Raw genomic sequence first — 23,251 nt, 5'->3', positions numbered from 1 at the left:
GCTGATTTTTTGTCTGCATTCTGCAATGAAATTCTATTGCATTAATGTGACGTGTGTCTTTGTTTAGCCAGTTATCTTTTGATAATAAGACAAAGAGACCAAAGAATTCAAGTTAGTAACTGTAACGGTATATTTTTCCTTTAAAGCAGCATAAAACATTCACTACATAAGGTACAGACTACATATATATTACTGTTACATTATTCATCCCAATACAATATCACTTGAGTGCTTCCATTGATGGATTATCATGACCAAGGACCCATACCTACCTACACACACACACACACACACACACACACCCCAAGCACAACCTCTCCCAGCGCAGCACAGGACTAAGTAATCTATAGGTGTGTACACACAGTATTGTGCTGCAGTCGTGTTGATTATGTTGCTAGGATACAATAACCACATTTCAGTCCTATTTTGCTCATATTATGCATTGCAACCAATGTACACCTTGCATCTGCTATAGCAGGGCCTGCTGTGTGTTTCTCTGTCTGGGTTGTCTTGCAGGTCTCTGGGCGGACTCAGTCAATCTATGCAACTGGGAGCACCTGGCCAGTCTCCCAGGAGCCTTTAAGATCTGGCTCTCTGCAGGAGCAGAGCGAGGGTGTGGCCCCTGGGGCTCCAGATCCGAATGTTTCCTCAAAAAGCCCCGAATCTTTTAGGGTTTTAAAATAACTTTGTCTTTCATTTGCCCTCAGTCTCTCTGACTGGACCGGCAAATCAATGGAGCAAAAGTTCTCTTACAGGGGGAAATATCAAGATAAATCCTGTGAGCTCTACTGCAGCAGAGTATAACAAAAATAGGTTTTACGATTAGTAATCCTGTTTACGTCAAATTCCTACCCTACCTATGTAGCCTAACTTCAAAAAATAGTCACATCAGACAATTTCATTCACATGATCTGCTGTGTTCTGGTTTCAGGATGATGAAGACAGTTGGAGAACAATTTGACACAAAACAGGATGTAGGCTCTACAGGGTGATTCTTTTCCTTGGCAAATATTATGTTTTTCCTAAATGATGTGCAGACTGTTAGGCATTCTATTATCTGAATGCTGCATCTGATTATATAGTGAAATATAGTGCACATAGCTGTGGTAAATCTGGAATAAAAAAAATCTTTTTGGGGGAGCTTTCCCCCAGATCCCCCCTAGGTTTGGGCTGAACCCTGAATGTTTGCAATGTCTGGCTCTCTCCTTTCTCCTGGCACCACGTTTCTTTTTGGTCGGCTTCGGCCTTGTTACTAGTTTAGGTACTACACCTTTCGCTCATCATCCAACTACTCAACCGCCTGCTGACACACTGATTAGCATTCCTTCTAACTTTAGTAGGCTTTTCATGTATGTTCAGTAAATATATGTTATACCCAGGGTGCGATTTGTGAAAAAGTGGGGGGATGTTTTTTGATCAGGCACAACAAAACAAAACCTGCAATACCATGGATATAGTGCCACTCGGCCAGCCATGCCTAAACCCTTATTTATGAACTTCAATATCCAATGGAATAGCACAACGTGGTGTCAACATAACACAGTGCTTTAAAGACGGAGAGAGGAGTTCACTTTCGCAGCGAATACAAAACACTTTCACCCAGGAGACGCTCGTTCGTTCACGATCTTTTTCTTAAACTTAACGAGTCATTTGGTGTCTAAACTTAACTGTCATCGGCGCGTGACGCTCACTTTTTCTGACTAAACTCCACTACCACGGCCCCTGAATGCACCGTCATCTGGCGGTGCCTGTAGCCGGCTCACAGTCAACTGTTGGCGGCTAAACAACTGCCGCTGGTAGCCGGCGTCCTGGAGCTCTGTAGCGCCTAAATACAACCAGCAGCTGCTGCTCTGATTTTATCATTCTACAGACTGTTCACGTTACAGCAACTTTACTTAGTTTAAAATACTTCTATATTAGGTATATAGTCTGTTGGTGAAGTAGCACTGATCACTTTGAGGAGGGATATAAAAAATTTTTTTAATTCAGCAGACGCAGGGATATATAGACTAGAAAGGGGAAAATCTCATGTACAGTCCTAAACAGAAAAGCAGAGAAAAACCTAGAAAAACACAGAAGTTCCTACAGAGTAGTACAGCTCGTGAATACACACTACGGCGTAGCCTTGTAACATTCAACCCAGAATGCAGCATGTTGTGTTAAATATTGTTTTGCATGTAGTGGTAACGGCAGAAGTAATAGTGCTGTGGTACAAACTGATAAACGTGTCCTTCTCGACCCTGAAGCGCAAAATTGAGAATGGGAAGCGTCGATTTAACCCTGCCTGGATTGCACTTTTTGATGTGCCTGTGTCAGATGTCAATATGGAAACAATGAATAAACATTGTTTTTAATTAGATTTAATTGTGTTGGGTTAACATGTGTCATTACATGCTGCCAATAATATTGTGTGGCCCTGCTAAATTGCTTGGTTTTAAACTCTGGCCCAACTGAATTTGTAATTTAATAGCCCTGGTCTGTGGTCCTTTAACCGTACACATGTGAAGACACATTAATGGTCTCTCAATAGAGAGTTACTAAATAGAAAAATGCAAGACAGAAGAATTCCAGACAAAATACAAGCTCCACTCCAACAGTCCCCCCCCTCACTGTACTTTTGACAGTGTGGCGGCTCCATGACGTTCCCTAAAGGACATGCTGAACATACGGACAAGGTTTAGCCAGAGATCAAAAACAGATCTTTCAGTGGATAGGATATGGACCAGTGACAGTGCTAGGCTCCACAGTGTCACCTACATTGTTACAATCTGCCTTTTATAGGGAATGTCACTCACATAAGATTCCCCAGATACACTGTGCAATGGTCCATACTGTGCTGCTGTACAGTACTATATGTAGTGCATGCCAAATTATTTAGTATTTCCACTTGGAGGAAAGCTGCTGCCCGAATAGGCCAGGGTGACAGAACACAAACTTAGACAGGAGACTGACGCAGAACAGATGAATATGTTTGCCCCAAAGAGCTATATTTTATGGTGGTGATCTCAGTTCTCTCCCTGTTGTTATCCCATCCTGACTCTTTTGTTGCACTCTGCTTCGTCCATCCTCTAACACGCTTTGGGGGGGGGGGGGGGGGGGGGGGGGGGGGGGGGGAGGGGGGGGGGGGGGGGGGGGGGGGGGGGGGGCCTTTGTGTTTTTTTTTTCTGAAAAAAAAACCAGGGGAGTTTTTTTTTTTTTTTCCACAAAAAAAAAAAAAAAAAAGGGGGTTTGGGTTGGGGATAAATTTTTTTATATTTTTTTTTTTTTTTTTTTATTTAAATGGGGTAGGGGGAAGGGGGAAGGGGGGGGGGGGGGGGGTCTTCAAGGAATGAAGCCAAGTTTACGTTGTTATGTTTTTGCCATTTGAAATCAGCAAAAAGCAGTGACATACAAACTATTCTTATAAATACAGTAAATGTAGGATTTGAAATACAAGATACTGTCATTCAAACACTTGAAGACATATCAAGGACAAGAACAATCTTCATATTATTTTGAGAATCGAACTTTTCCTACTCAGATTCTCGGTTGCGCGAAAGCCTCTATGTGTGGAATTTTAATGTGATTGCAACATCTTTCAAATGTATCTGATTGCATTAGTAGGAACATCTAAATAATGGTGAATATGCAGGTGCAGTCTATGTGTTGCTTTCTGCCCATTAATGTCCTGGCCAGATCTGTGAGCGGAAGAGGTGTCCATTGTTGTCACATTGTATATTTTGATACTAATATAAACTAAATATCACTGGGTTAAAATGGACCCAGCTGGGTCAGTTTGGTACTGGTTAACTGTAACCAGTACCAATGGGTTTTTTATCTTATTTATATATTACTGCTGGGTTTCTGGGTAAAAACAATCCTTGTCGTGGGTGGTTTTCTGCCCATGGCTAAGTTTTGCGTCTGTACAGTGTTGCCCCTCTCCGCCCTCAGTGCGTTGCCATTCATTAAAAATCTGTTCCCTTCGGGAAACAACAACAAAAAAGAAAATGTGGATGGTGCAACAAGACAGGCCTACTTGGTTCTTTCAGGGAATGATTGTAAAGATTTACAAATAATATGTTTAGGTCATTTCCTCTCTAACTGGGACGTTTTGGGACTGATTGGTGGGATTGCTGTGGACGAAGTACATACAGAGATCCACTGGTAAGGGTTTAACCATGTATCAGCTAATTTAAATAGATCACCTTACTGTGTTGTGTCAACAGTTAACTTCATTTATTATTGTATGTGGCGTTTTCTTTTGCTGGATGCAAATGTTCCACCAAAACAAGCTCCTTCCAGAGACTATTTAGCAGAGCCACCGTCACTGAGTCCAGAGGTTAGCGCTGCTCAAGACAACTGTGATTGGTTTAAAGAAATGCAAACAACCCAGAGAGTTTTTTTTCTTCTATCCCAGAATGCATCTGTGGTGTAGCCAGACCTTACTCCACAGCGCTGTGGAGATGTGTGGAAGTCTGGTAAACCCGAGACTAGTGCTGTATTGACCTCAGGCTGGGTCAGTTTTTAACTCAGTGATTTTTAGCGTGCACTAAAAAGTAGGAAATCTTCAAACCTAGCAAATTGAAGTTACTGGAATGTACCGTACCTTCACATCTAACCTCTTTGGTTCAGTTCAAATGTACTCTGTTTGTTTCAGTTTGTTTAGGCTATGGTTAGCAACCTGCATATACGCACTGATTTGGGTAGAAAAGGGTATTTTGGACAGCTCTGGGTCACTTTCATACCTGCAGTTGATTGCCAGGTGTGAATATTAGTGTGGACGAGGGTGTCACTAAAAAAACGGTATTAAATCTACACCAATGAACAGAATGCATGTATAAAACGGATTTTTGCACGTATTGATAGTCGTTTGCTTAAAGATTGTTGTATATTTCTCGCATTTTTGCCACACTGTGCCATTAGTGTGGACATGTATTTGTGTGTATGCACTGTATGTGAGTGTATATTACAGGGAACTGCACTGACATGGAGGCAGTCTGGGCCCCTGCTCAGGCTCTAACCCATGCCTCTCATTTGCAGCCTTTAATAGCCGTCCATATTATACTCTAATCTGTCTGATCCCAATTTAATGCCGCTCCCCCAGCCAGACGTGGCAGGAATACTAAACAGGAGGGTCACGTGCAGAATGGAGAGCCTCCGCCTCATCTGTTTAATGTCTGCTTGTGGTGGTGGGGGGGGGGGTGAATCCAGGTGGGGGTGAAGGTGTGGGTGGAAGGGGGCAAACAGGGTAACTCTCAGCACTGCAGATGGTGTCTTAAGAAGTTGTTTACTCTGACACGGAGCCTCTGTGTTATTTTTATCCGAGAAAGTGGTTCATTCTGCTGATGCGGTGCATCATTTATCCTTTTCTATGAGTGTTCATTTCTACAAACAAGAACGAATACGACATGCCGCTCACTGGTGTCAACAAAACGACACTTTTGTTTGAGTCGTGAGTTGCTTTATAAAGATCATGCGGACATGGAACCACTAACTGATGTCTGCTGTCAAAGTGATGTGACACTGCAGGGCCTTAGGACCCGGGGGCATTGTGGGTAGAGCTAACAGAGTACACAATGCCTTCATTGGTTGGAAAATACATAGACTACTGTGTGTGAATGGCAGAAAAACACCAATAGCCGAGGCAAAAACAAAGCAAATACAGCAATTAGAGGTGACAATCCACATGATAGCAGAATGTCTTCAAGTCAAAGGAGAAAAGTATACCATAGATGAAAGATGTTAAATGTATGTCACAGATGAATTAATAAACATGTTAAGATCATCAACAGCATACCAGCCTACCAACAGCATACCAACTTCTCATGTTATAATGGAAACGTTTCTTGTTTCAACAAGATAGTCTGATTTTGTTTAACGCCAAGAAAGTTTTGTGGTATAAATTAAATCAATATGTTTGTATAACAAGAAAAGTTTCTTGTTAAACTGTGATCATTTGCCACTGTATCATATTTCAATAACTTGAAAAAAATATTTGATAATAACTTGTTATTATAACGTGAAAAGCAATTGTTTTCAGTTGTCGCCGCTGCCACATTACGCCTCTTGGCACGCTCTGTCAAATATATCAAGATCTGGATATTGGTTTCTTTTGTGCCACTCTATAAATTAGAATCTGAATAGTTTCATTTTAAAAAACGGTCCATTGTGAGTAGAGCTTTATTACTTCAGCCAAGGAGGTTATGTTTCGGGTTCAGTTTGTTTGTCTGACAGCAGCATTACAGAAAAAACAACTGGCGCGATTTCATGAAACGTGGTGGAAGGTTGTAGCATGGGCCAAGGAAGAAGCCATGACATGTTGGAGCGGATCCAAATCACGGGGCCGGTACACTCATTATTTTTCACTTTCGTTAACATTGACAGATGTTAAAAGGGTCATTTCAGTTGTTGTTTTTTTAACCTGGGCCCCATTTCCCCATGCATTTGTGTCTAATAGACTGATGTGACCAAAAATCTTTGAAATTGCTCCAGTATTGAGCGAGACCGCAGTGACGAGCCGGCCCGAACAGAGCTGCCATGTGACCTAATGGGGCAAAAGATTTCCAGTGCCGTGGCTCAATATTTAAATGATTTCAACAACGTGGGTGAGATATTTGAGGGTGCACTATTGCCCCACAAGGTTACATTGCATTACTCGGTTCGCGCCGGCTCGTCACTGCAGTCTCGCTCAATACCGGACCAAGTTCAACGATTTTGGCTCGCATCAGTCTATTAGACACAAAGGCATGGGGAAGCGGGGTCCAGGTTATATAAAAAACCAAATTATAGTAATTTTATGTGACATTAACATGATCCGAGATCTGAGAGTGAACCAGGTGAAATCTTCATCTGTATTTTATTATAATAGCAGACTGGTATGTTAATGCACATCAATCTCACCTAAATCCAAACTGCTAAATGTGTAGTTACTTTTTACACGACGCATCTTTAATCCTCTCCAAATCCTTCTTTTTACAGCTTTTACAGCTAAAAATACAGCTACCAAGTGAGCCTTCTCGTTCGTTAGCTATGCTCTTTCTGTTCTTAAACGGAAACAATAAAGCATGTCTTGTTTAATGACGCCGAGTCTGATTAACATTCGCAAACAGCAAAGGACATTAAACTGAAAGTGCATTTGTTCAACAGACTTTGTTGAGCTGAAATGTTTCTGAAATCTGTAAACAACGGGTTAACGTACATGATTGATACATTTATCTAGACGACAACAGCTTTCTAAAAGCTTGATGTGGAGCCATTTGCATATAATATATTATATTTGCTTTTTCCATCTTGCTGCTGCAATTCATTTCCAGTCTTTCTAGATGTGTCAAACAAACATTTCTCAAATATTATGTGGAGCCATTAAAACAAAAGTGCTATAATTAAAGACATTAAAAATGCATGTTTTGTCATTCCGCTACTGCCGCAAAAAAAAAACACATTTAGTTTGGTGTGTTTTGCAAAAGTGATGATATTCAGCTTCCATGGAGATACTGTACACGGAGAAAGCAAGGAAGAAAGATATTTCATTCTGTTCTCTCCTTTCGTGAAAGCTTTCAGCTGAGGAAATCTGACATATGTTTAAGATCATTAGGGGTTTCTGAGATTAGCTGGAGTGTCTGTGCTCTATGGGAATTGTAAGCTCTACCAGCCAGATATGGAATAAATGATGTAAAAGGCCAAAGCTATCAAGGCAATCAGGGCTTGCATGAGGAAACATCTATCCTTGACCACATATTGTGCACAGTTGGACCTTGCCAACTTGGAGCGAGGTAAAAACACTACCTTTCGGCGCTTTTCTATGACCTTTGCACAGGAAGTCGGGATTAAGGTAGATGGGGTGTGAAAAGGCTTGCATTTTTATGAACGGGAACATAGCCGCATGTGTCTGCGTGTGTGTGCGTGTGTGTGTGTGTGTGGTTGGGTGAGTGCATGGTCACGCTATGTGTGCTTTTTCCAGTCTCCCACTACCTCCTGCAACCATCCTGAGCCCCCCCATGTCGGCTGCCAGAAGCGGCAGGTTCCATCTGCAGTGCGGCGGAGTGGAGATTGCCGGCTGGGGGATCATTACAAGGGCCATAAAAGAGCGATTTACAGGACGGCCAGTGAGTGGAGTCAGCACGGTCCCCACCCTCCGGCACTGCATCGCGCTGGGTCACCAACCAAAAGCCCAAAACGGAGAATCAGAGGCCAGCGGTGGAACATGATGACTTAAACAATGAAGGTGAGTGACGTGGCAGCACTAGTAGGCATCTGCTTTATGGTCGGTGAGTCACAGGCTGAGGGAGGAAAATAAGCCGCCACTTGATTTTTGCAGTTTGATTAGATGGGAGGACACTTCAAAAAGGAGGTAGAACACTGGTGTAACATTTAAAAACAGGCTGTTGTTACGCGAAAGATGTGAGCTTATACTTGTAAGCTCATACTTGTTGTCAGTTTCACCAAAGATGTCAGAACTAATTGGCTGATATACTGTTCTGTAATGAGCTCTCACATCGTTCACCTTCAGAATTGTAATAAAATGCATTTTATTGGTTGTACTTAAATTCTACGTATATGCAACGCATTCTCATGAACTGGTTCGTATGATGTCGTAGGAAAGCGTACGCACAAAAATTTGTTTGATAACCTACAAAACTACAGCGACCACTGGCTGGTCACATGATGACCGGTCACATGACAGTTAAGTTTAGCGGTCTTTACAGTTAAATTTAACCGACAAAAGTGTTATGCAGCAACGACAGTTAGGTTTAGACACCAAAGCGACTAGTTAGGATTAGAAAAAAGATTGTGGTTTGGGTTGGAACACCGGCCCCCTTAAGTAGTACTCCCGGGACACTAACACCTGTTTCCTGGGTGGAAGTCTTGTGTTTTCCTCTTAACTTCTTCCAGGACATGAACTCTGCTCCCCCGGCTTGAAAGCCCTGTGTTTTAGGACCCAAACATTCCCTACCCCCCCCCCCCCGACCTCCTTCCAAGAAAGATCTTCACGGTCTTATACAGCAGCAGTCAATGTGGTGCATAGTAATAACTACATGGAATACATACGAATTACAGTGCATTACTTTTCGTAGCTATATGTATGAATGCTTCATTATGCTTCCATCATGAATCTTGAATGTAATTATTTACATAACACATTGTCAAATAGTCCAGAGTCCAAAGAAAATGTACAATAAATGGAAGCAGGACTTCAACAAACAGACTCAGGACCGAGAGCTATGAAAAATGGACATTTGATCATCTATTATTCCATTGTGTGTGCGACTCCATCTGCTGAGGAAGACTGTGGGAGAAAGCTCCAGAACGGCTACTGAATGGACCTCTTGGTGAGAGTTTTTATCAACTACTGTTTCCTAGGTCAATGCACTTCCAATCTCTACAGGAATTACTCTTAAAGTTTCTCACCAAAATTTGGATTTTTCAGGTTTTCTCCCAACAATGAAAAATGTTAAACCTGCAGATGCAAAGCCAAAGTCGATGGAATAAGTCATGTTTGCCTGCTTTCGTAATAATCTGGCAGGCCACCAAGGGGGGTGCAAGGTATGTGTTTATGTGTGTGTGTGTGAGTTTGAGAGAGAGACAGAAAGAGAGAGAGATAGAGAGAGAGAGAGAGGAGAGAGAGAGAGATGGAGCTCTCTCACTCTCTCTGCTTCCCCACTGTTTGCCAGCTTAATCAGGCCTGCTGTACCCCCGTATATTAGAAGCCAGTTTGTGATGGAGTCCTGCTGCGTTTGCTCCCGACAAGGCCCCTATTTCCCCAGGCTACATGTCTGAAGCACACCCTGCATAAGGGTGTGTGTGTGTGTGGGGGTGGGGGTTCACACACATACTGTACACATGTGCACACACACACACACACACACACAAAGAACCTCCGGCACTATCTGAATAAATCCTGTCTCCTTGTTCTCTACTTTTCGAACTCCCCTTTTCATTCTCATGCCTGGCCCTGAACTTCACTGGGGTTTTGGTTCCTCTGAGGCCTCCTGAGCCAAAAAGCTCCGTCCAGTCTGTGGGTTTGTACAAAAATCTCTCCCAACACCGGCCGTGAGCAGCCACGCAGGCTGAGTCTACAGTTGCCTCTGTGAAGTCCACGGCAGATGTACACAGATGGGACACGAGTATGAAGTGTAGCTTTCTCCTAACACAGAGCACACTACCCTCACTTTACTGTAACTCCCAGTCTGCCTGCTACTCATGAAATTAATGAATTCCTTAATTAATGTATAATAATTAATACACAAACACATTAAGAAATGATATATGTGTGTACAGTATTTTCTCACCTGCATGTGTATGCATGTATGCACACACACACACACACACACACGCACACATCACAACCCTTTTTTGTTGTTATCGACATCATTATATTCATTCATTTATTATATCAACTGCCTGCTCCCTGTAACACACAGTATCACAATCATTATCACTGTGACTTTACACAAATTATATTCACACACACATACACAATCCTTTTGTCTTCTGTCTTTTTCTGTTTTTTAATGATTGTTATTATTTGTTATTTGATGTGTTTTCCTCTCCCTGCCTCTTGCTCCTCCTTGCACATTCTGTACCTGCACATTCCTCCTCCAAATGTCTGCACACATGAACACACAACACACTTTCCTCATTTACATTCATGCACAGAAACACAGATGCAAATATGACATATGTACTTCTCCCACTAACAAACACAACCAAAAATCTGTACCAAATTCCTTTGTGTTATTGTCTGCATATTTTGTTACACCTATGTCTGCCTGATTTGTGACCGTTTTGCCCCATTGCGCTAATAGACAAACATAAGATTCCCAGCCCTAGTGGTGTGTGTGTGTACCCCTGTGCACAAACTAATCAGTGAAGGATGTTAGAAAAAGTCAATCATATAGATTCTGCATCTAGCAAAAGTTATTTTCATTGGTGAAACAACAGAAATGAAGATAAAACTTCAGTGTGAATGACTGTGTTTCCAGAGGGCATTACTTGGCAGCTGTGAAGTGCCAATGGTGTTCTACTCTCTTCAGTGTTTGCTCTTGTGCCAAGAACAGATAACATGGATTACTAAATTGCCCAAGTCAAAAACAAAACTGTGGACTTCCTTTCTCATCCTAAGTCAAGCGGTGAGGAAACTCATAAAAACGGGTATCTGAAAGAAACAGCCAATAAAACCACTTGAGCTTTGACACAGTTTCCTGCATTCAGCAGCGGCTGAGCACCAGCACACGCTGACCTGCTAAATGGAGGAGGCACAGCCTGTTTCAAGCCCGTCAGACAGCCCGAGCCTTTGCCCTGCTGGAAATGCTGCGCAGTGGTCCAGGATGCATTGATGCAGTGTGGCAGTGAGGATAAACAGACTTTATGGTGCATTACAGAGGCAGGAAAAAAAACACACACAGACGATCACAAACGTGGCCAACGGCATCCTCGGATGTGTCAAATTAAACGCATTCTCTCCTGTTGTGTACGACATGAGAGGTCTTCAAATCGTCTTTTATGCCATTAACGACAAGCGCGTACACAAGCGTAAACACACCCGAGGATGGGTAGAGTCCTGTATGTCTTGGAGCTTGGCGACCGTCAGCGGGACGGCATGTAACCCCTTCCCGCAAATACACACAAAACCTTCAATCCAGTCTCAATGCAAAATAGCCAGGGTGACCAGCATGGGAGAGGCTTTCAGCAAAGAAGACCCACTATGGAGGGGAGTGAATGGTAATGTGCACCATACAGGGCTCTGCACTGCAACAGGGCAGCTTTGTAAAAGGATCCCACTACTGTCAAAATGCAGAATAAATCACATTTGAATCCTGCTTCGGATGGAAATAAAACGTGTTACATATCACTAAAAACTGTTGCTTAAGCCAAGAGTGCAATATGTTTGATGCATAGGTCCTTCATAATTCATCTAAAGAACAGATTGCGTCCCTTTATTCTAGATGATGGTAATAGCTCTCTGTCTGGACTAGCGAGTAGAACATGGAAATGCGGTGTATTTGGCTCTTACTGTGAACAGCAAGTGTAAAACTTCCCGTGAGGACTTTCAGTATGAAAACACACACTCGTCTTACTGTTTATGATTGATTCACTAAGTTCTCTGCATGTAAAGCAAGCAAGGAAGCATGAACAAACAAGCGCCAGACATAAAAGTGAGTCCATAAAACAGCTCCTCTACCCGAGTTGTTTCTAAGCATCACAAGGACGTTTCTGTTAAAAAAAAAAAAAGGACTATTACGAGGTCTCTTTCAATTAAGTGCATACTTCCGTCTCGGTGCCGAATCAGCTTCCATCAGCTGCGAAACGCTACAATTCGCAACCTAAAAAACAAAAGCCTCACCGGCTTTTTAATGAGATGCAGAGAATCCAGAAGGATCTTTATAGTAAATGCCACAACTCATTAGGCTAATTACCCTATCACACATTTACTCCGCTGCTAATAACTAAGTAGGCAGAGAGACAGAGAGAGGGAGCGAGGAAACCACACATCTCCCCATAAAGTCGGCATTCTAGCAATTAGTGAAAAGAAACATTAAAGCCACGCAGACTTCCTGAGCAAAATAATTAAAGAAAAATGGCAGAGATGTTGATTCTCTGTGCTTCTCAAAGTCGACAGCCCCCATACTGTTGGAGGAACGCTGGCTGATCAGACTTCTATTAAAATAAGAGTGCTATTTGTGTTTTTGGTTGGGGTTTTTTGCACAATGTGACTCACTGTGGGAGACGGTGACTTGTGAAGTCAAATTTAATTGCATTTTTAACACAGTAACAAGGTGCGTTTAGTCATTAGCTCCTTGCACGGGCAAAAAAATAATTCCGAAAATTCTAATGTGCTCTGCCTCCTCTGGCTATGAACAGCGAGGATTTCACTTAAGAGCTACAAATAATCATTTTTTAACAGCACATGCTGGTGAATCCTGAGCTGGTGTTGCTCCCTGAGCTCGGCGCCGCCTCTGACGCTGTTGATCACTTTTTAATTGGCCATCACGCACATTTACAGACTCACCTGGCTCTATATCCTCTATAGCACCCTTTAAGATTTAAGTAACTCATGCTCCCATCTTATTTTATTCTCATCCTGTCGGGTCACGTGATGACACCGATAATATACAGTTGTACAGTAGTTGCTTGTAAAATGAAATAATATGGACCCTAATACTCACTCACATTATGCCTATTGGCGTTTCCCCTTTGCTTTATTGTGTTATATATCTTTTTTGTGCATGTTATAGGTTTACAAAGTGAAAAAGCCCAAAGTCCACCACAAAGGGACTTACCATCTCCAACAGAAAACACTGTTCACCAACTGCTCCAAACAGCTCTACTGTAGTCCAGCCTTTACTTCAGAGACAGACGTGGTCACTTTGTAACACACGTTATAATGCTCACCTAGCTGCTAGCATGGCACGCCCTCATACTCTAATTCTGACTGGCTAGTAGTCCTTACCTAGGTACTGTCAGGGCACGCCCTCATACTCTGCTTCTGACTGGCTAGTAGTCCTTACCTAGGTACTGTCAGGGCACGCCCTCATACTCTGCTTCTGACTGGCTAGTAGTCCTTACCTAGGTACTGTCAGGGCACGCCCTCATACTCTGCTTCTGACTGGCTAGTAGTCCTTACCTAGGTACTGTCAGGGCACGCCCTCATTCTCGGATTCTGACTGGCTAGTAGTCCTTACCTAGGTACTGTCAGGGCACGCCCTCATACTCTGCTTCTGACTGGCTAGTAGTCCTTACCTAGATTCTGCGCATGTGTGACTCCCAACAAAGATAGGAACAGCTAAAACAGAGAGCTCAACACACAGGGTGAAAAGAGGAGCTGGTTTAACAAGGGATTTAATTAAAGTTGAGTTTAACTGCTTACAAACATGCTGACAGCATGTCATTTCTGTTCGACTACCACCTATTTGGGTTTCTCAAGGCGCAAAGCTGTACCAGTCAGAAGCCGTGGAATTAGAACTGGGTTGGAATTAAACCATGTAAACCTGAATTACGAACTTGAAAATGAGCATAATATGAGCACTTTAAAGGGATTTTGTGAAAGTGCTGCTAAACTGCTGGAGTACCCCTTTAAACATTTTCTGAGATAATTAATCCTTTTACACACTGACAGTGTTTTAGAGGAGATGAGCCCACGATAATCCATTTGAATTTCTCTGTCCATGCAAAATATCATACCAGGAAACATAAAGAAATCCATCTTCATGTTAAGGTAGTTAAAGGTGGAGTCTGCGATTCTGGAGAAAGAATGTTAATATTTTAACTCAACAAGTACAAATACACACCTTACATCAGTGCTCCTTTTTTACCGTCCCTTTCACTTCCACTGCCTTTCTCTTCATACATCATGGCCTCCCCCCTGTCCTGTGCACGATGAACAGAATAGTGTTGGGTGACTTGGTTCGAGTCACTTTATGTGTTTCCCATTCACACAGCCAGGGCTGTTTATGAACCAAGCGGCAACTCTGAAACGTGAAGCCAATGCAGAAGCTCCTTAAACCTGCCTTCTATTTATTTTCCAGCAGGGGGCGACTCCACTGGCTCCAAAAACAATTCTGTTTTTCTAAAAGTCTATGAGAAGATGAGCCTACTTCTCACTTGATTTGGTACCTCAGTAAACAGTTTCATAATGAGTTTATGGTCTCAATTGCTATTTTCAAGTCTTCTTCTTCAAAACAGATGTGTATTGTATTGGATTAAAATCACAGACTCCACTTTGAAATGCATGTGGAAAAGTAAAAAGCATTGTACATTAAGTTATATCTGCAAATATACCACATCAGGTGTATTTATCTAATAAGTACTTTCACTGCTTGACACCAAAGGGCTGTGTTAGCACAGTAGCTCACCATAGTTCAGCATTATGGGACATCTTGTTATTTGTGAGTGAGGTGAGAAGATGGATATCAATCTCATGACTGTGTGCTGAAACCTACCTTAGCATAAAGACTGGAAGCAGGTGTAATAGCTAGCCTGGCTCTGTCCAATGTCATTCCCACTAATTCAAATGTTTGATCATGTTTGATTACACACAAACAGAGAGGCAAATATCTAATGGCCGCAATGTGATAACAGGATGTGGCCTTTCAGTTCAACTATGGGCCACTTGTCTCTAACATTGTCCAATTATGGGCTAATGGAGTTCTACAGGTGTGCTGTATGGGACCCTGTTACTTTCAATGTCTTTGATTGAACTTGTATTTTCATTCATTAAAGGTGCAGTAGGCAAGCCTTATAAAACTACCTTTCTGTCATATTTGCTGAAACTGACCCTATGTTCCAGTAGAACTACATGAAGAAGGTCATTAAAAATAAATCCAGCTCCTCTGGCTCCACCTACAGCTTGTAGTGCGATTTGCAAAAATCCACCGCTCCCTGTTCAGATGCACCAATCAGGGCCGGGTCAATCACTGCTCATTTTCCCTTGTGGGAGGAGGGGCTAAGAAGACTGTTTTGGTGTTTAGCAGAAAGGGGGGAGAGACTGAGAAGCTGTCGATGTTAAAATTTTCAAGTCCTGGATCTACCTACCTACAGCACCTTTAAAGTGCCCATATTATGAAAAAATCACTTTTTCTGGGATTTGGGGTGTTCTTTTGTGTCTCTGGTGCTTCCACACACATACAAACTTTGAAAAAAATCCATCCATGCTGTTCTGAGTGAGATACGGTTTCTGAATGTGTCCTGCCTTCAGTCTCCTAGTGAGCTGTTCAAAATCGGCTCGGACTGTGACGTCACAGTCCGAAATGAGCTGGCTAACCACAACCGTTAGCTCGTTAGCATGCTAACCGTTAGCATTAGCATGCTAACACTAATGCTAACGCTAGCATGCTACGTCGTTCTCAATAGCAAAGCACTGCTACAACACACAAGTTCACCATAATCTATAAAAGAACTACTTACATGTGCGCCCTCGTTTAGAAGTCTCCCAGCTAATCCTGCCTTGTAACTGACCAAAGTTGGAGAAACAGCCTTTCTTTTACTGTCTCTAGAGTTAGCTAGCTGACATGCTCTACATCTGAGCTACTGAGCATGTGCGAGTGCAATCAAAGATAGTACAGAAGAAGAAGAAGAAAAGAGGTCTCACTCTGTAGCTAAAACAGAAACCAGGTGAAAAGAGGATCTGCAGCAGTGAGAGAAAGCTGTGCAGTACAACAACAATATGGTGTTTTTTGAAAATTAAACCATGTAAACCTATTCTGGTACAACCTTAAAATACAGTTATGAACCTGAAAATGAGCATAATATGGGCGCTTTAAAGAGTAACGTTTATTTATTTTTTTATATTTAAGGGTTGCATCCGAGTGCCGGAGTATTTAATCTCAACTCATGGTACTTTAAAGCCATTTGGGGAAAACATGACTTGAACATATGTTCTGTGTTCCACTACAAGACAAGGGATTTAATTAAAGTTGAGTTTAACTGCTTACAAACATGCTGACAGCATGTCATTTCTGTTCGACTACCACCTATTTGGGTTTCTCAAGGCGCAAAGCTGTACCAGTCAGAAGCCGTGGAATTAGAACTGGGTTGGAATTCAAGGGCTACTTGTTTCTTTTAAATTTAATTAAAATGTTTCTGTGTCTTTAACTTGTATGTTAAACCTGAACATGAATGAGGCCCAATAGCGATGGTTTGCATCCCTCACCACACACGGGCGCATTGGTTATTATTAAATAAATGATACAAGGTCATGTTAATTGATATTTACAAAAGCTTTGTAATGATATTATTTACAGAATGTATACTAGCCAACAATATAAGGGCCTACAAGTCCAGCTGAAACGATGAGACCATTAAACACACAACTGGTTGGATACTTTACTCTTTCTACAATGGGAGGATTTTTCTTTACTTTTAATACTTTAACTACATTTTCCTGATGATACTTACAGACTTTTACTTAAGTGACTTTTTCAATGCAGGCCATTAATTGTAACACAGTATTTTTACAGTGTGGTATTAGTACTTTTATTGAAGTAACGGATCATAGTACTTCTTCCACCACTGCTCCTAACATGTAGAACTATTTCTTTATTCCACACATTGGCTTCATATCCTACATGTGTATGCTTGTACATTGTCCTCCTGTTTGTTGCAGCTTGGTGTAGTTTCCAGCACTTTCACCACACCACACAACCGATACACACTGCTGCGAGTCCTCTTCAACTGTGCATGTTTCAAACGGTTTTACATTCATTAACACACCCAAAAATGCATACACAGATCCCAGCTCTTATAGAGGCACTCCAATCAAGCAGCTTATACAGGTGCATTAGCATTATTAACATTAATGTATTCTCTCTAGAAGACAACAAAAGAGCTGGATAGAACCAGAGACCACATTAAACTTATAATAACCATTATTACTGCTAACATTCCTGCTTCCTGTGTATTTGTTTCCTGTGTGAGTGTGGCTCAGGGAAGGAAGAGGAGGAAAGTGGAGATCCAGAAAGACCATATGGAAGTGGAAGAAGGGCGGATTTGGACTGAGACACCCCCCCCCACCACACACCAACACCAACACCACCACCACCACCACCACCCGGAGCAGCTCCAAACATGGCTGCTCACATCAAAGGCAGCCCTGGATCTCAGAGGAGATGCTGAGGATTTTACAGCAGCTCGCCTCAGGCCTGAGCACGGAGGCTCGCACCGCCCCAGACAGCGCCGCTGGGACCTGGGGAGCCCGGACACCCGGCCCAACACCGTCTGCAGTGTCATGGTTACAGGACGGGCTGCGCCAGACGGTGCAGGGCAGCAGGCTTCTCATTCCACTCAACTCATCTAGAAAGCTGTGGGTTTGCTGCCTACACCGGCTCGATTAAAAATGCCTGTATTTTGAATAATTTACTTCATAAATAGATAATACAAGCTCATTATAAGGGCACATCAATATTCCAGTGATAAGCTGCCCGAGAGAGCACTGAGGTGTTTTTTTTTTTCTTCACTTCTTTACTGGAGTTTTGGGTTTCACCCAGCAGTGATTTTTCTTGCTTATTTTCAACAGCTAACAAGGTGATGCCTTCCAGGGCTTCTACATGGTTAATAAAAGAATACAATTTGGAACAAATGTCTGTAGGTGATCGTCATCTGTAAACATCCTCAAATATATAAATAAGGGTGACAAAAGAGGAAAAAAGGCAAAAGGTGTACAGAGTGTGAAAATTGTCTGACAACATTTCACAATGTTTCTACTAATGTTAAAGTTTACCTAAAGACCGTGCACTGAAATGTGTGGTAATTTAAAAAAAAAAAGATTCCCAATTGCCCAACGTAATATTTAACTGGACCAAGAAGTATTTGGCAAACTAATTGTTCAATTTCAAAATAAATTCAAAAATATATCTCTACCTCTTAGAGATTGATGCTTACCTTTGAAAATAACTGTTGGCGTGAAAGAGAAATACATTATTATTTTTTTTACAACTTAAGTCTGGAACCTTACACGAAACAACTCTGTTTGCCCGATGGACATTTCTTGGTTTAAATATGTTTTTTGGACTGGAAAGCATTTATTCATTTATGCATTTATTCATTGTCTCCCTAATAATGACATTAGGGGGTAGAGTCATTAGAGGCTACCCCAGTTTACACTGTGCAGAAGTCAGAGAAACAGCCTGACTGTTGCCAGTATATCAAATGCTTATTTTAAAGTCAATTTATTAAATTCAAAGAAAAGGAAATTGATGGTGCTTCTGCTCGCCTTTGATGAGTAAAAAGCAATAACTGAAGGTGCTCTTTGCTTTATGAACAACACTAAGTGAATATTGAAGTAGGCAACCTTCAAGTGCAATTTTCAAAAGCTTTTAAGTCATGGTTAGTTTAAGAGAACATATTAGAAACACCACTAGTGCTTGTGGCCTTTAGAAGCAAGTAGCACACAAGTCAATTTAGGACAATTTCTTAAAGCTAGCATGGGGCTATAGAGAAAATGCAATCATTATTTCAAAAGGAAACACAAGTGAAGGGAAATTCCAGGGCAGAATGGTGCACTTTGCCAAAACCAGTTTAACAAATAGCCACATGTATTTTACCAAAAAAGCAGGGTGATTACCAGTCGCAAAACAAAATGGTGTTGTGCGTCATTCGCCCAAGAAGATGTATAAACATGGGAACCTCTCATGGGAGAATGAACCAACCTGTAAACGGCCCTCTTGTCGGACTCAAGCTGGGCCTGGGGGTCAAGGGTCACACTGACAGAGGTATTTCCTGCTGCAGAGGCTGCTGGGATATGGACCTGTGGGGTCTTGGTGTTCTGCTGAGTGGTGCCCGTCATCTGGGGACACATGAAACAATAACAAAAGGACTTTACATTGAAACTATTTTGTTTTAGCATAAGAGTTGAAGCAGGGGAGAGTGAAATGAATACTTCGGTTCCGAACTATTAATAATAAAAACTAAGAGTGTACAGCCATGCTAGCATCTCTGTGAAGCTGTACAGTAATTATTTACTTAAAGAGCCCCTTTTTTAGATTTTAGTTATATCGTTTTTGGTGTATGTAATAAGTGCAAAAAAGAATTTCCCTCCAAATGCAGCTTTCTCTCCCACAGACAGCACTTTTTCTCAACTGCCTAAAAACTGCTCGCCCACATTCCTGTTTGAAATTCTTCCATTAGTGATGTCACTGATTGAGAATGCAAGCCCAGTTTTTCATAATTTGCTGCCTGAACAAGCACAGCTGGCCCAGGGGCTTGTTGGAATTTGGTTGACCAATCACAACCGAGTGAGCCAGCTGACCAATCAGAGCAGACTGGGCTTTGTGTTTCAGACAGAGGAGCTGCAGCAACGGACAGTAGGACTATGAGAAACATAATCTGTTGTTTTTTAACATTAAAGCATGTACACATATTCTAGTAGACCGCTGACAAGTAGTATAATAGGGGCTCTTTGAATGCTAATGTCAGCATACTAACATGCTCATAGTGACACTGCTAGCATGTTAATGTTTAGCAGGTATGATGTTTACCATGTTCCCCAGCTTAGTTAGTGTGCTAATATTAGCTTCATAGCACTAAACACAAAGTACATCTGAGGCTGATGGGGATGCAAATTTGTGTTTCATATTATGACGAAGGAATGTCCCTTCCAACTCTGCCTCTGATTGGCTACTACTTGTTGCCTCCGTTGGTTAGATTGATTAGGTTAAGGAATGAGATCAGTTGGGGTAAGAATACCAGGGTAAGCCAATCAGAGGCAGTTTAAAGCAGAGTAGATTGTGAAATTCCTTCGCCATCCTGCAAAAGCAAATTTGCGATGGGGATGCCATTAGTTTTTCAGGTATTTGATCATAAACCAAAGCATTGGACACTTGGGCACCATGAATGGCCAGCCATCGCATAGTTAGAGATATTTCAGTCTGGACCAAAAAAGTGGGCCAACGTTACTTATGGAAACAGAAAGTCATAGAAAGAAATCAAGAAAGAACATACCTGAATATCTTTTTAATGTATGCATGTATAAATGTGTATATAAGTCTATATATATACTTGTATTCATGTATTTCTCCGAATGATTTTTATATGCGACCAGAAGATGTTTGCTAAATAAATTTGTGGTGTATTGTAATCCCATGTGGGATGGGTCAAATGTTTGGCATACACAGAAATAAAATGTAACTAAAAAAATAATAAAATAAACTGTATTCATGTCAGTTGAAATAATCTAACCTGAATGGGAGAAAAAAAATCGCAAACAAATTAACAATCTCTTAATGAGATTCAGCATAGGCTTATTTCTGCGGATGTTTGTGTGGTAGCTAGTGTAAAACCAAACCATTCAGTCACTTAACCCTGCCCCCCTACTGTCAGTCAGGCCACACGTGAAAATGGCATAGCCAAAATAATCAATCAATTCACCAAAGATCCTTACATAGGCTTCTTCTGCTTCTTGTAATGAACGAACAGATGCTTGTGAGGTCTAGGTCACTCCTTAATCACTTTTCAAAAGCAATAAGGAGCAACATGCATCTGATGCCGAAAGACTACAAATGAGGATGTATCTGGAACGAATGCCTGTTGCTGGACAGGTCAGTAGCCTTGTAATGAAGCTGGTAGGCAAAATGAATGAGATAGGATAGAGTCAGTAATTGAACAAGGCATGCTCAGGTCATATATCGATTCCTGTTAAATGAAAAGTATTCAATTAGTATTTGGCAACTCAACAATGTCTTTACAAATGGCCACACTGCTGAAGCACGCATCCGTTATTCCTCTGCTCTAACGAAGCACAGGACCACTGGTGGTTCGACAAGGAATCATTACAAAATCTGTTCTCTCGTGTTATTTGTGTCGTAGGGTGGCCGGGAGGGTGACATGCTTTACGAACACGATTTGTTGTTTTATTCATCTCTTTTCACCCCACTTTCGTCTCTCATTCGTTCTCTCTGAGGAAATGAGTCTAACAACCCCCACTGCCCGCGTTTCTTTTTTTTTTTTTTTTTTTTTGGAGTCAGGGTGAGGTGGGAGGAAAGCTTCAAGTCTTAATCCCAGCACCAAATGGGAAATAAATTAGCTTCTTCACACTTAACTAGCTCTCATTTGCATTTGCCGAGCGCGCAGACTGCAGCTCGGGAGCTCTCCCGTGGCACTCATCCTCTGGGCGAAAGCACACAGAGGTGGTGTGGACGAGGTGGTCGGATGAAGCTGCTCTGCATCCCCCCCCCCCCTCCTTTGGATGCTGTGCAGTGTTAGACACAGCCTGGGTCCAGCCAGGGGCGATTCCAGGATTTTTTAAGTGGGGTGGCACAGGGGGGGGGACCAATAATTAGTCAGGGGTGGCCTTCACTTGTTTTCATTTTAAACAAGTTGTATATCCAAATACAAAACACATCATCTAAAGGCTCAGCTACAATTCCAGTGCTGGTCCCATGGTATCCGAAATTTGGATAGTCGTCATGGAAACATTATTTGGTCATGTGACAAGGGCTGGGAAGATTGGCAGGACAGGCAGCCCAGTGACAGCACTCTGATCCCATGGAAATCACACAGCTCTCTAGCCCAATGGATTGGGGGGCACCATGGGGGGCCAATCATATTTCAGGGGGGGGTGCCACCCTGCGCCCCACTTTCTAGCCCTTGCCCCTGGGTCCGGCCTACAGTTTCATCACTTTAACATACACTATGTAGCACTCATGTTTTAATAATGAAATGCAATTCCACCTTATGAAAACTGATAACAGAGACTTCCATTTGGGTTCTCAGAGGGCCCAGCTGTAGAACATGGTTATATACTCCATTTGGATTTCTGTTTTTGGATATTTAAACTGTTTGCTAATAAAGAGCTCTAAAATTGAGTTAAACATCACTGGAAACTTAAGTTACATCACTATGTAAGATGAAAGATATATTTTTTTTTTGGGGGCATTTATAGGCCTTTATTCAACAGGACAGCTGAAGACAGAAGAGAGAGTGGGGGGCAATGACATGCAGCAAAGGGCCGCAGGTTTGAGTGGAAGCCGGGGCACTGCGTCGAGGAGTAAACCTCTATATATGGGCGCCCGCTCTACCAGCATATATTTTTTGTCAGCATATTACTTTTTGGCAAAAGAGGAAGAAACTGTTTTTGATCATTATTATTATTATTATTATTTATTATTATTATTATTATTATTATTATTATTATTATTATAACGTAAAGCATTGGTGTCTGTGAGGAAGTAAAGCCAGAGTCAACAAAAAGCCAAGGGTTTAACAGTAACTTGTATCTGTTTTAGCATCACTGTAATAATACTTTAATATTAGATTAATAATCTTACCATTTACTGCAACATGCAATTTATTATATCCCATCAAAGCAGTAAAAAGGAGCACAGAAAACACAAATACAAAAATCGACTTAATCAAAACAGAAAATATGACATTTGCGTAGGGCCCCGTCCCACACAGTACGAAGATGAGAAAGATAGGTTTTCAGGCCCTAAACCATTTCTTCTTGAGCCTCTAGCGTGTGTTAGGTGTATGCGGTGGCACTTTGAGCATCGAGGTGAATTCTGATGAACCCTCTGACCTGTTGGCTCTCCTGGTACGATGGTGGAGGAACGCTCTGGGTGGCCATCATTGTCACTGCAGGTGCTGGGGACACATGTTGCATCATGGGTTAGCTGCACATCTGGACTAGAACGGAAACAGAAAACACAGGAGAGAAACATCATGCTGCTGTGATTAAATAATAGGAGACGGGACTGTCACGCAACATCTCACTCTCCCCTCTCTCACTTCTGTTACCCCTTCTCCATTTACTAACGCGTTGCTCTGCTCCATCTCCCCTCAG

At 41.9% G+C, this 23,251-nt stretch overlaps 1 protein-coding gene across 5 annotated transcripts in view; it reads right to left on the bottom strand.

Annotated features, from left to right (window-relative positions):
* Nucleotides 1–23,251, bottom strand: part of pknox2 (pbx/knotted 1 homeobox 2) — a 116,759-nt gene that overhangs the window by 25,374 nt on the left and 68,134 nt on the right. For 2 of the 5 annotated variants that reach the window (XR_005636522.1, XM_039778485.1), the window contains exons 1-2: nucleotides 22,988–23,074; nucleotides 19,122–19,258 (exon numbers count right to left, since the gene is read on the bottom strand). Coding sequence is in view for 4 of the 5 variants with exons in the window: in XM_039778485.1 (XP_039634419.1) it covers nucleotides 19,122–19,258; nucleotides 22,988–23,074 (224 nt within the window). In the remaining variant the exon portion in view is untranslated. Of the gene's footprint in view, nucleotides 1–19,121; nucleotides 19,259–22,987; nucleotides 23,095–23,251 lie in introns of those variants that run through there. The other 3 variants (XM_039778488.1, XM_039778487.1, XM_039778486.1) reach the window with 3 other exon arrangements.

This window comes from Perca fluviatilis, chromosome 16 (assembly GCF_010015445.1).
Source record: "Perca fluviatilis chromosome 16, GENO_Pfluv_1.0, whole genome shotgun sequence".
NCBI classification, from domain to species: Eukaryota; Metazoa; Chordata; class Actinopteri; order Perciformes; family Percidae; genus Perca; species Perca fluviatilis.
Note: the sequence above shows the minus strand (reverse complement) of the source record. Positions and strands in the feature narration are given on the sequence as shown.